A 13679-nucleotide genomic window follows, 5' to 3' on the forward strand; every position below is an offset into this window, starting at 1 on the left:
CAGATGTGTAATTACTGTAACACAGCGACAGGGTATCTTTAGAATCCCTGGTTTGGTCACTATTATTCAAAGCAACGCCAATGCCATTTCTTGCCTGCCTCTTTATGCTAATCACTCTGCCCACTTCGCCCCTCCTCTTCCCAGCCTCCTTTAAGAACCGTACACTTTCAGCTGTCACCGACAGTAACTCAGATTAGGCTTAGAAATCAGTTGATTTAACTCAGCAGCACATTTTTTTTCTTTGTGTATGTGTTATTCTAGCAGTCCTCTCTGAATACTGGAGGCACTGGATTTCATGTCAGCAGAAGGAATCGAAAATTGCCGAAAGTGTAATCATTTAGAAATGGTTACTTTGTAGGATTTTGGACGATACCGGGGGGAAGTTTCAATTTGCTTTGAAATGAAAGAATTAAGTCGTGTTTTTAGCCAAATGAATTGGCATTTTTATATTTAGGTAATTATTTCAAGAATCATGATGAGGAAAAATACGGGAGTTTATTAGAGGAATGCATGTTTACACTCGAGGACGGGAGTTGCATGTCCCTATGTTGGTTCTGGGTTGTCTTGTGAAGACACTTTAAGGTGACTGGTCAAGGGAACGAAGTGCTCTGGGGATCCTTGAGTCATAGACATACTGCTAGTACCATGTCTACCACCCGAGGAGAAGGCAGCAGCCACCTGTTCAGTTTGCACACATGTAAGTGGAAGCCGCAAGAGGACCTGCCACAGCAAGGTGAGTCAGTCTGGCTCGTGGAGCGCGTGTTCTGTGACCAGACCACTTGCATTTCCGGTAGACTGATGGGCTGGCGAGGCACCTGGGGAGGCTCTGCTTGTGAAATGTTCCTCAATCTTCTATTGTTAAATCCTGCTAATAGACATAATAGTGACGTATGGAGGGGAGTTAACTTGGATTCACTATTAATTTTTAAAAAGACCGAAAGACTATCAACAATTCATATTCCCTGGGGTTGGCATTCTGAAACCTAGGTGCTTAAACTTCTAGCCACTGTCAGTTTTTTAGAGTATGCCAAACTGTGTAATTGAAAACATCTATCCAGGCAGGGCTGAGTCAGCAGGGGGAATTCAGCTGAGAGTAGTTTCAAGTTAGCCTTGACCTGTCCCCACTAGTGGGACATTTTTGGACTTTGTTTAAGCCTCATTTTGTCTGCATCTCTGGCTCATTCATTGTGGGAAAAATATATTCTTGACTTTTTCCCTTTTATGGTCTAGGAGCAGCTGGAATCAGAATGGGGAAAGTGTCACATTTCACTTGATGGACATTCGTTCAGAATGAACTGACTACCTCACAGCCATTTTCACCATCAGTCTTTCTTAAATTTCAAATCCACTCTCTAGCCAGCCGCATCAATTAGTGGCAGATGGTTGAAATGCACAGATGAGGGGATCCCGCCAGCCCGCTCCATCAGGGACAGCCGAGGACACCCGTGGAGGAAGGCTGGGTGCTCAGCCCACTCTGTCAGGGACAGCAGAGGACACACGTGGGGAAGGCTGGGTACTCAGCCCACTCTGTCAGGGACAGCGGAGGACACACGTGGGGAAGGCTGGGTGCTCAGCCCACTCTGTCAGGGACAGCGGAGGACACACGTGGGGAAGGCTGGGTGCTCAGCCCACTCTGTCAGGGACAGCGGAGGACACACGTGGGGAAGGCTGGGTGCTCAGCCCACTCTGTCAGGGACAGCAGAGGACACTCGTGGGGGAAGGCTGGGTGCTCAGCCCACTCTGTCAGGGACAGCGGAGGACACACGTGGGGAAGGCTGGGTACTCAGCCCACTCTGTCAGGGACAGCGGAGGACACACGTGGGGAAGGCTGGGTGCTCAGCCCACTCTGTCAGGGACAGCGGAGGACACACGTGGGGAAGGCTGGGTGCTCAGCCCACTCTGTCAGGGACAGCGGAGGACACACGTGGGGAAGTTGGGTGCTCTCATGGATGACATCATCACCCTGGAGGTTAAGGGTCCGCCAGACACGTCTAACTATTCCTCGATAACCTATAACGGATCTTTTTTCCAGTGGGTCCAGGAAGGCTATAAGCTCTTCAATTATTTTCTGCAGACATACTTCTGCAGACATACTCTCCATGTCAGTGGCATGGAGAGTGCTCCCATTGCCAAGGAGACGTCTGTGTGCTCCCATCCGTGTATCAGGCATCTCCCTGCATCAGCGTCTGGGGCAAAGTGACTTCACATGGTAGAAGGCTTAGCATGGAGTGAACAGAAAACACTTCGTGTTAAATGAAAACGATGTAAACTTTTTAGACCATGCAGTACTCTTACATCTCAAATAAATTACTTTGAACCAACTACATTAGCATGTAAAGTCCCAGAATGTGCCAGGGTTAAGACATAGCACCGTAAAATGCTTGTGCTTCTCTGTAGGTAGACAATCCTAGGTCACAGGTTTTTGTTTGCTGTTCATTTTGTTTAAAGTATTTGAAGCTACCTCCCCACTCCCCAACAGATGATAGACTATATTTAGATAGGAAAATTGGTGGAAGGAGCATAAAGGAGATGATAAAAATCACTGATAGCCCCAACAGCCAAAGATGGTCACTATTAATGTTCTATAACGGTGGTCTTTTAGCCTTTCCTTTATGCACATGTATGCATTCTTCTTTTGCTTGATTTTTAAACACAAATAGCCTTATTCTGCACATAGCATTTGTGAACTGCTTTTTGATGTAACAATAGATTATATATTGTTATTACATATTCTTCTACAACCTTATTTTTAACAGTTGCACACGGATCCTTCATATGGAAGTAGCAAAATTCCTTCAGGCAATTCTCTGCTGTTAAACATTTGATGTATTTCTAATAATTACTATTATAATTAACATAGTATCGAACCCCCACTAATGGAGAGAGATATTTGCACAAATATAGTATTATTTCTCTCCAATTCTTAGAAGTAGAATTATGGAGTTAAAGAAGTAGGCATGTTTAAAGTTTGTTTTTTGTTTTTTTTGTAATGACCCTCTAATCAGCAGTGTAAGGGTATGTTTTCAATAATGCTGGGTATTATTTTAAAAATTCTTTCCCAATTTTATAAGTGGAAAATAATATCTCACTGTTATTTTAATTTAAGGCAGGCTGTTTTAATGGTCTCTGCCTTACCAGCCACATCCAGAAAAGCCTGGAAATATCACTATGATGACATACTTCCCAAAATACCGACAAGACTAGAAGTCTGGTCTTCTTTCTCAGACAGAAGCTTTTTGCCTAGAATGTTTGGAAAGAAACCATATTCTTCCACAGTTGAGTCTCAAAATATCTTCCCACATAAACCGCAATCCATATAGTTGTAAAGCATGCTACTACAGTCCAGACTGGCTATTGACTGCTACAGGAAATGTCATCTAGAGACTTGAGTTGACAAATGACACTGCATCAGGTTTGCTGTGCTGCTAAATAGCATTCCAGTTACCATTTTGGAGCTTAAAAGTATTCATTCAGGGCAATGGCCCTGATTTTTCCTCCATGCTATAATTGCATCATGCTATTATGCAAAGTTCAGCAAAGGTCCAAGGAAGCAAAGCTATGAGTTTTGGAGGGTGAGGTTTGGCTCTGTATTTATTCACAGAAGCATCCCGGGTTCATGGCTTTGGCTTTTCTCCAGCCAGGCAAATGTTCTAACTCTCCTAGTTAGCACACAGACTATGATTCATTGACATTTGACACCTTTGACGGCATGAGCAGCTTCAATATATACATATTTTCTAACCCTCCGTGCTACGTGCTAAAGACCTTTATGTTAACTCTTAGATATTTAACTCTTTTCACCCAGTCAGTCACAAAAATATAATTTTTGGGTAATCAATTAGATAAAATTTACTTATTCATCAGCAATTATCTGGGCAGTAACCCAGGGCAGTAATGTGCAGGGTCTTGGGTCTTATGCCGGGTGCTCTGTACGTAAATAGAACTAAGCCAAGTAAACCGTGGTTACCTGCGCCCTGAAGCTTACTCTCCATGGAAACAGGTGTTGTATCAGTTCAGAACACAAATCTAGGAGGCTCCTTGTCCTACTTGCTGCTATCCGATAGCTTCTTTTGTTACACTTTGAATCCATTTACCTCTTACATCTTCTGTCTGCCTTTGTAAATACTTATTTGAATGTTGATAAAGCCTTAGCAAAGATCATTACACATCACACAGACTGGGCAAACCACCATCCTCGTCTTTTATAGTGCTTTGAAAATTTGCAAATGGTCTTATGTACATTAGCGCATTAATTCTCACAACAACCAGGTAAAATAGTGTATTAGTCAGGGTTCTTCAGAGAAACAGAACCAACAGGATGTGTACGTGTGGGAGTGTGTGTGTACGTGTGTGCACATTTGACCCTTGAACAACACGAGTTTGGACTGCACAGGTTCACTTATGTGCAAATTTTCTTCTGCCTCTGCCACCCCGAGACAGCAAGACCAAACCCTCCTCTTCCTCTGCCCCAGCTGCCTCAGTGTGACGATAATTAGGATGAAGACCTTGGCGATGATCCTTCCACTTAATGAACAGTAAATATATTTTCTCTTCCTTATGATTTTCTTAATGACATTTTTTTCTAGCTTACTTTATTGTAAGAATATAATATATTTATAACAGCAAATGTGTGTTAATTGAGTGTTTTGTTATTGGTAAGGATTCCCGTCAACAGGAAGTTTTTAGGTAGTTTTGGGGGAGTCAAAAGTTATAGGCAAATTTTCAACCCTACAGGGGTTCAGTGTCCCTATCCTGTGTTGTTCAAGGGTCAATCATATATACGTGTGTGTGTGTTATACGTACATATATATGGAGAAAGAGAGAGAGAAATTTATTTTAAGGCATTGACTTACACAGTTATGGAGGTTGACTCACATTACGGAGGCTGGTAAGTGCAAACTTTCCAGTGTGGGCTAACAGGCTGTAGACACAAGTGAAGAGCCAATTTTACAGCTGAAGTCTGTTCTTGATTGATCTGGGAAGATTGGTCTTTTGTTTTATTCAGGCTTTTGACTGATTAGATGAGACCCCCCACACACACCCAAATTATAAAGGGCCACATCCTTGACTCAAAGTCTACCAATTTAAATGTAAACCTTATCTAAAAATACAGTCACAGAAATATCCATTATGTTAACCAAATATCTGGGTATTACAGATCAGCTAAGGTGACACATAGAATTAATTATTACAGGTAGGTATCATTATCTTTAAAAGATAAAGTGGAAAATGGGAATTTTCAAGGATAAGTGACTTTTCCAAGGTTATACAGTCATTAAGGGCCATTTCCAAACTACTTTCTGCTACATAGCTGTCTTATAAAACCTATGACTCCTAGTATTACAATGTGTAATTTTTTTCATTGATTCATGTTACAGAAACCTCTCCACAAATACACATGGTGCTTTGGAAGTCCTCCTGATTTTCTTTGTGTGCCCCAACACAAATTCTCTGAGTGTTTGACAATTCAATTCAATTCTGGCACTACCAAGAGTTACGAAAGACCCTCCAAGTTAAGGACTCAGTCCCAGAAGACTACCCCACTTCAGATGCCAACCACAATTTTAAGTATCCCCAAGCAACCTGACTTCTGCCAGGCCAATTACAAATTCAAGGCTTCCCACTCTCCTCAGATTTGATAATTCACTGGATTGACTCACAGAATTCAGGAAAGCTCTGTAGTTACAATTACTATTCTATTGTAAAGAGATACAAATGAACAGCCAGACAGGGAGGTACATAGGGCAAGGTCTAGGAGGTGATGAGCACAGGATCTTCTGCTCCCATGGAGCCAGGTGTGCCACTGTTCCAGTACATTTATATATTCACAATGGGGAAGCTCCACTGAGCATGCTGTTTAGAGTTTTTATACAAGGTTTCATTATGTAGGCAAGAACGATTAAACCGCTGGCCGTGTGATCGAACTCAATCTCTAGTTCTTCCCCTTCTCAGGAGGTTGGGAGATGGTGAGCTGAAAATTCCAATCTCTAATCACATGCTTGGTCTTTTTGGTGCGGCCAAGCCCTTTCTTGAAACTATGGGCTCCTTTGATAATTCCATAATAAGATTTCCTAATGCATGGCACATAGGTGAAGATTTGGGATATAAATTTAACGGCTGAAATGTCATTTTCCCACGTCACACCTACTAGGATGATTATTAATTAAAAGAAACCCCAGAACATAACAAGTGTTGGTGAGACTGTGGAGAAACTGGAAACTTGTGGGCTGTTTGGTGGGAATATACAACAGTGCAGCTGCTCTGAAAAATATGGCAGTTTCTTAAAAAATTAAAAGTAAAATTACCATGTGATCCTGCAATTTTACATCAGGGTATATACCAAAAAGAAGTGAAGGCAGAGATTCAAACAGATACGTATACGCCCATTTTCATGGCAGCATTATTCACAATAGCCAAAAGGTGGAAGCAACCAGGTATCCATTGTTAATGAATGGCTCAATAAAATGTAGTGTGTATATACAATGACATAATACTCAGCCTTAAAAATGAAGAAAACTCTGACACATGCTACTATATGGATGAAACTTGAGGACATTAAGCTAAATGAAATAAGCCAGTCAAAAGGAAAAAAAAAAAAAGATGAAACAAAAAAGACAAATAAATACTGGGTGATTCAACTAATATGAGGTATCTAGTTAGATTTACAGAGAGAAAATGGGTGGTGTTTCTAGGAGCTGGGGAAGGGAGAAATGAAGATTTGTAGAACATTTCAGTTTTACAAGATGAAAAGAGTTCTGAAGACCAGTTGTACAACTATGTAAATATAGTTAACACTATTGAGCTGTATACTCAAAAATGGTTAAAATGGTAAATTTTATGGTAAGTTTGCTGTATCACAATTTTTTTTAAAAGTCATGGTAAACCAAGGCCATCCCTAATTACATTTTTGAAGTTGGACTTAATGAAAACAAGTAAATTTTTTAAATACTTTAGTTTTATATTTCTAAAAACAAAGTTACAAAGAAATAGTCTGTTGCTCCAGGACTCCCAAAAGCTATTTCTTTGAAAACATTAATAAGATGAACAAACTTCTAACTAGATTAATCAACAAAAAGAGACAATTATATAGAGGGTGTTATTACCAATCCTGCAGATATTAAAGAATAATAAGGGAATATTATAAATAACTTTTTGCCAGAAAGATCCAGAAAAAAATCATAAACTGATTTCAACACCAGCAGATATAAAAATTCAAGGGCTTTGTAATAGAAGTGATTTCCTTGACCCAATAAAGAACATTTACAGAAAAACCAACCGCTAACATTACTCAAATGGTAAAAGACAGCACAGTTTCCTCTGAAGACTGAGAAAACAACAGGGATATCCATTATCATCATGTTTATTCAACATTATACTGGCGATCTCAGCCAGTGTAGTAAGTTAGCAGCCCATACACTAAAATTAGAACAATGCAGAGTAGGTTAGCATGACCACCACATAAGGATGACATGCAAATTTGCAAAACATTTCATAAAAAAAGAAAAAAGAAATGAAAGGCTTACCTATTGGAAGGAAAGAAGTAAAATTATATTTTTCATAGGTGATTAATAGTCTATGTAGAAAAATTGTGAAGAATCTATTAACAAAGAATAGTGGAACTAATAAGCACATTTACCAAGGTCATAGGATAAAAAGTTAATGTACAAAAATAAAACGATAGTTCCATGTATTAGCAAAGGACAAGTAGACATTTAAAATTTTAAACTACTCTTTAAATAGCATAAAAAAGAAAGTACTTATGGATTAATTTAACAAAATATGTGCAAGACTTTAAAACAAGCATTGCAGAGAGAAGCTAAAGAAGATTGAATTATAGGAAGAGGTATATCCCAAATTCATGTATTAGAAGGTTCAATATTAAGATGTCAATTTTCTTCATACTGATCTATAGAGTCCAGGCCATCTCAATCAAAATTCCAGTAGACTTTTTTCTTAATTTACAAGCTGATTTAAAATTTACAAGACATAAAATATAAAAGGCATAAAATAACTAAATTGATCTTGGAAAAGAACAAGGTTGACAAATTGCATGTTTGGATTTCAAGCTATAATAATCAAGATGGTATAATAGTGTAAGGACAGAAAAATCAATCATTGGAATAGAATAGGGAGCCCAGAAATTGATCTATTAATACATGGTCAGTTTCTTTTTGACAAAAGTACCAAGATAAGTTGAAGGATGGAAAGTCTAATCTTTTCTGTAATAATCCTGGAACAAATGGGCATATTACTAAAAATGAACCTCAATATCTACATGAAACCAATATTAATTTGAGATTAAATGTGACTGAAACACAAAGCTAGGTATATAAAACTTCTAGAATTAAACATAGGAAAATATCTTTATCATTGTAATAGGTAGCCTTTTTCTCTCTCTCTTTTTTTTTTCTTTTGCAGTTTTTGGCCAGAATTGGGTTTGAACCTGCCACCTCTGGCATATGAGGCTGGTGCCCTACTCCTTTGAGCCACAGGTGCCACCCATAATAGTATTTTTTAGATGGACATGAAAGCACTAACCATAAAAGATAGACTATCAACACTAAAAATGTTTGTTTTTCAAAAGATACCATAGGAAAAGAGTGAGAGAAAATATTTGTGAGATATGTTTAAATATATATCTAAAAAAGGACTTGCTATCAGAATATGTTAAGAATTCTTATAACTCAAGATAAGTAATTTGATTTAAAAATAGGCCAGCAAACAGTTCAAAAACAAAATATACAAATGGCTAAAGGCACATCAAAAGATGCTCAACTATAGTCATCAGGAAAATGCAAAATAAAACCACCGTCAGATATCACTTTATGTTCACTAGAATGGTTAAAATTTAATATATTGAAGATATGATCTTTGGGAGGGGGTAAGGAACAACCAGAATACATATTCACTGCTGTGAATAGCTACTCTGGAATAGTTTGGTAGTTTCTAACATAGTTAAACCTACACATATCCTATGATATGTAAGTTCCAATCTAAGGTAGTTTTCCAAGAGAAATGGAAATATGTCCACAAATAGCTTGCACGAGAATGTTCATAGCAGATTTTACTTATGTGAACCCCAACAGGTGAACAACTCAAATATCCACAAGCAGGTAAATGTGTAAGCAAATTGTGGTATCTCCATACAATGGAATACTACTGAGTAGTAGAAAGAAACGAATTACTGATATACGGAACAAACATTCAGGGATGTCAAACCTTTTTGTGCTCTCTGTCGCATATTGGAAAAAGAGCTGTCTTGGGACACACATTAAGTACACAAACACTAATGAAAGTTGATTAGCAAATAAAGGTCTGTGCATACTTTTCACGGCATCCAACACCACAAATCAGTAAAATAGTCCTTACATAATCTGTATGTGGCTTGCAGGCTCAGATTGGACACTATGTTGAGTGAAAATAAGCCATATGCAAAAGAGTATATAATGTATTATTCTATTTTTATGAAATTCTGAAACAGGCAAAGCTAGGTCATGGTAATAGAAATCACAGGACAGTGCGTGCTGGGTGGGAGTAAGGACTGGAACAGGACAGCATGGAACTCACTGGGGAAAGGAAATGTTCTATATCCCAGTGGTTGTTTTGGTTACATGTGGGCCTGCATTTGTTACATTCTATATGTGCATTTCATTGTATGTAATTTAAACCTCGTTTTTTTTTTTTTTTTTTTTTTTTTTTTTTAGTTTTTTTTTTTTTTTTTTATTGTTGGGGATTCATTGAGGGTACAATCGCCAAAATGTGGAAACAGCCTAAATGCCCACCAACCCAGGAATGGATTAACAAGCTGTGGTATATGTATACCATGGAATACTATTCAGCCATTAAAAAAAATGGAGACTTTACATCCTTCGTATTAACCTGGATGGAAGTGGAAGACATTATTCTTAGTAAAGCATCACAAGAATGGAGAAGCATGAATCCTATGTACTCAATCTTGATATGAGGACAATTAATGACAATTAAGGTTATGGGGGGGTGCAGAAAGAGGGATGGAGGGAGGGGGGTGGGGCCTTAGTGTGTAAACCTCGTTTTTTAAAACATCGGATTGCCTGGGAGACCTTGTCCTCTAAAAGTTTCCCCTAGGCCTTTACTGGCAATTCCACTGCATAGCAAAGAGACTGAAATGTCTCCATGAATTCTAATGACTCACCCCCAGAACATAACGGGGTCCAACTGGCAGGGTACCCATAGCATAGGAAAGATCAAACCTTCAAGATAAAATATCAGTCATGACCTCAGACAAATTTAATAATTAGTAGTATTTCATTGGTTCTTTTATCCGTCAAGCTAAGAACTTCTCTATTAATAACATAGTAACCAAAAATGAGCTAATCAAGGAGATTAGCAAAGGATAAAGTGAGATATAATATTAATAAAAGAACTACCTAATAACAAGGGCAAGACCTCAGTACCTCATTTGTTAATATTTTTTATGGTTTTAAAGATAGGCTCGCACTATGTTGCCCAGGCTGGACTCAACTTCCTCGGCTCTAGCCATTCTCCCATTTCAGCCTCCCCAGTAGCTGGGACTAAAGGTGTGCACCATTACTCATGGCCTCAGTATCTCTCTCTCTCTTTTTTGTAGAGACAGAGTCTCACTGTACCGCCCTCGGGTAGAGTGCCGTGGCGTCACACAGCTCACAGCAACCTCTAACTCTTGAGCTTATGCGATTCTCTTGCCTCAGCCTCCCGAGCAGCTGGGACTACAGGCGCCCGCCACAACGCCCGGCTATTTTTCTGTTGCAGTTTGGCCGGGGCTGGGTCCGAACCCGCCACACTCAGCATATGGGGCCAGCGCCCTACTCACTGAGCCACAGGCGCTGCCCTCTCTCTCTTTTTCTTAGGCATCTGTCTATTTATTATCAAACATCCATTAGAAATAATGATTTATCTTCATTTTTGTTAAAATTTAGTTTTTTTATTATTTTAAAGCCATGACTGATTTGTGATTTATTCTCTAATAAATAAAACGCATTACTTCATAAAGATTTTTCTCACCCAACCTCTTCCTCTTCATCTTGTTTGAATTTATATAGTACCTCCTGTGTTCTATTCAATGAGTATTGACTCGGTGCCCATCATCATGTGTCAGGCAGTACTCCAGGCTCTAGTGAACAAAGCAGACAAAAATTCCTGCCCACTTGGAGCTTATTTCCTGAGAGGCAGAAGGGCAGGCAATAAAGAAGATAAAAAAGTAAACTATACAATGGAAATGGTAATAATGGAGATGGGGATTACAACAGAGAGTGTCACCCTGGAGGCCTGATTTAACCAGGGTGCTGGGAGGAAGACCTCATAGGGAGGTAAATGTGAATGAAGACCTGTTACAAATGAGGGAAGGAGCTGTGCAACCTCTCAGGAAGAGCCGGTCAAGGAGGAGAAAGAGTAAATAGTAAGACTCTTAGATTCACTCTTGGCCTGAGCTTGTTTTGATGTTGTTCTTGATTTACTTGAATTAGTGCACTATTACTACACTGGCTACCTAGGTCAGTGAGTCTCAAGCTGTAGTATTACCTGGAGAGCACATTAAAATGCAATTGCTAGGTTCCACCCTGACTTTCTGATTCAGAAGTTCTGAAGGGAGGGGAGGAAAAGGTTGGGGAATTTTCATTTCCAGCAAGTTCTCTGGTGATGCTGTTGCTGCTGGTGTAAGAGGTCACCCTGTTAGGACTCCAGTGTTGGAGGGACACACGGAGGCCAGTGGCTGAGCTATGAAATTAATTGTGAGATAGGAGAGGGGGTTGTTATATAGTCTTGTTGGCCCTGCTAAGCTCTTTGGCTATGACTGTGTGAGATGGGAAATAACACATACCTATTTGTAGATTCTTTCTGATTCTTTTGGGGGGATAGTAGTAAGCCAACAAAGAGTTAGGAATCAGGTAAAAGTAAACTACTCTTTTCCAACCTCAATATCATGTTCAAATAAAGCAAGTCTTAGGCTAAATTCTCTCACTTAGACATTTATCAAACAAACATTTATTAGCAGTCAGGCATAGAATAGTTTATATGAGGTCCCCAAATCTCTGTTCTTTAGGTAATCTGATTACATCTTGCCTAACTGTTTTGCTCAGGCAAAACAACATTCCATGGGCAGATTCTGTGCAGTCAGCCGGTAGGCAGGAATTCCCCTGTTCATTAAGGGACACTGGGTCTTTCAGTATAACCTCTGTACTTAAATGACCAGGCTACAGGCCTTGCCAGATTCTTCTGTGCAGTATAAACTATAGCAAGACTAGGAAGAATCCAAAAATATTTCTGGCCATTTAAGGGTCTTGGATGCCACTAAATTCATTTTTGGTATTCATTATGCTAACTCTTATTGCCTCTAATATTGGTTGAGTTGGAAAGATGATGAGCTTGTAATGAAACACCTCTGAGATGTGAATTTCCTGGTGCTGGCAACCCCCCCTTGCCCCCCCCCTCCCCGGCCATGCAAATTCCCTATTAGATAAACAGACACCACTTGGTGAGGTGTGATTTAATCTAACATTCACATTCAAATCCTGGTATCTTTGCTGGTGTCTTCTAAAGTCAATTACAACCATGAGGAAAGAAAGCAACTTCTCCACATTTTTTTCACAGTAAGTAATACCTAAAAAATGATAAAAACGTGTAAAGCAGTTTGAGGGAAAGTCAGATAAAACTGACCCTGTAGGATGAAGGGCCAAGATCTTGACACACATCCATTATAGCCCACTTGCCAATGTGCTCCACACATGGGCTGGTAAGCTCTGGCAACAACATACATTTTAACCCTTGTAGATATTCTGTGTTATGGGAGGCCACCTAGTAAGGGTACAGGTCTAGACTCTTTCAAAACTAAAATTATAGGATTTCCCTATAATTGTTTCATCCATGTTGATATTGCCTCTTCATCTGTGTTGTATAAGTTCTTGAAGGAAAAAAAAAAACAACCCATGGGTTTATAAAAAGTGCTAGCATGTCACTTATAAACAAATCACATTTATGGAGTGCAGTTATATGCCAGACGTTGTTTTCCTTTTTTTTGCAGTTTCTGGCCTGGGCTGGGTTTGAACCCACCACCTCCGGCATATGGGACTGGCGCCCTACCCCTTTGAGCCACAGGCGCCACCCGCCAGACATTATTTTCACATTTTTTTATGAAGGCCCCAGGAGGTAGGTAATGTCAAGACCACACAGTTGGGATCTTGAACTAAATTTCTAACCCACAAACCCTGACTCCAGAGCCTTTGCTTCCACCCACGCTCACTCCCCCTTGTGCTGGCACAAGATGGATGCTCAGCTAAGCACCTGTGAAGGGCCTGGATGATGACTACCCTTGAACTCATATCCAACACCACAGATAAACAAAAGAAAGTCCTCCTAAAATCAACCTGGGGCCTATGGGCTGCAGGTTGGACACCCCTGCAAGGGGAAGGAGGATGCTGGCCTGTCTGGCTATTCCCTGGGAGAGAGTGGGACCCAGCCTTTCTGGACTCATGGAGCAGCTTGGCTTCTTTCTTCCCAAGTAGGCCTCTAAGGACCTATTCCCAGTGGAATAACAGCCATTGATTCCTGTGAAAATGGACAAACACAGAGTTTTTTCTCCTCCTTTCTCAAAGGCTCAAGACAAACAGGAATAAGTTTAAGGAAAATTGTTTCAGAACTAGAAGAAGTTGGGAAGCTTCTCAATCTGG

General features: G+C 39.8%; 1 protein-coding gene and 1 non-coding gene across 4 annotated transcripts in view; both read left to right on the forward strand.

Annotated features, from left to right (window-relative positions):
- Window positions 1–206: 206 nt before the first annotated feature.
- The window catches only part of RANBP3L (RAN binding protein 3 like), a 57066-nt gene continuing 43593 nt past the window's right edge, over window positions 207–13679 (forward strand). For all 3 annotated transcript variants that reach the window (XM_053592139.1, XM_053592147.1, XM_053592166.1), the window contains exon 1: window positions 207–733. In XM_053592139.1, coding sequence (XP_053448114.1) covers window positions 646–733 — 88 coding nt within the window. In that variant the 5' untranslated portion in view covers window positions 207–645. The remainder of the gene's footprint in view (window positions 734–13679) is intronic.
- Window positions 7392–7499, forward strand: LOC128592776 (U6 spliceosomal RNA). The gene has a single exon (XR_008382003.1). It is a non-coding gene; the product is annotated as a U6 spliceosomal RNA (small nuclear RNA).

The sequence above is a fragment of the Nycticebus coucang genome, chromosome 1, assembly GCF_027406575.1.
Source record: "Nycticebus coucang isolate mNycCou1 chromosome 1, mNycCou1.pri, whole genome shotgun sequence".
Taxonomy (NCBI): domain Eukaryota; kingdom Metazoa; phylum Chordata; class Mammalia; order Primates; family Lorisidae; genus Nycticebus; species Nycticebus coucang.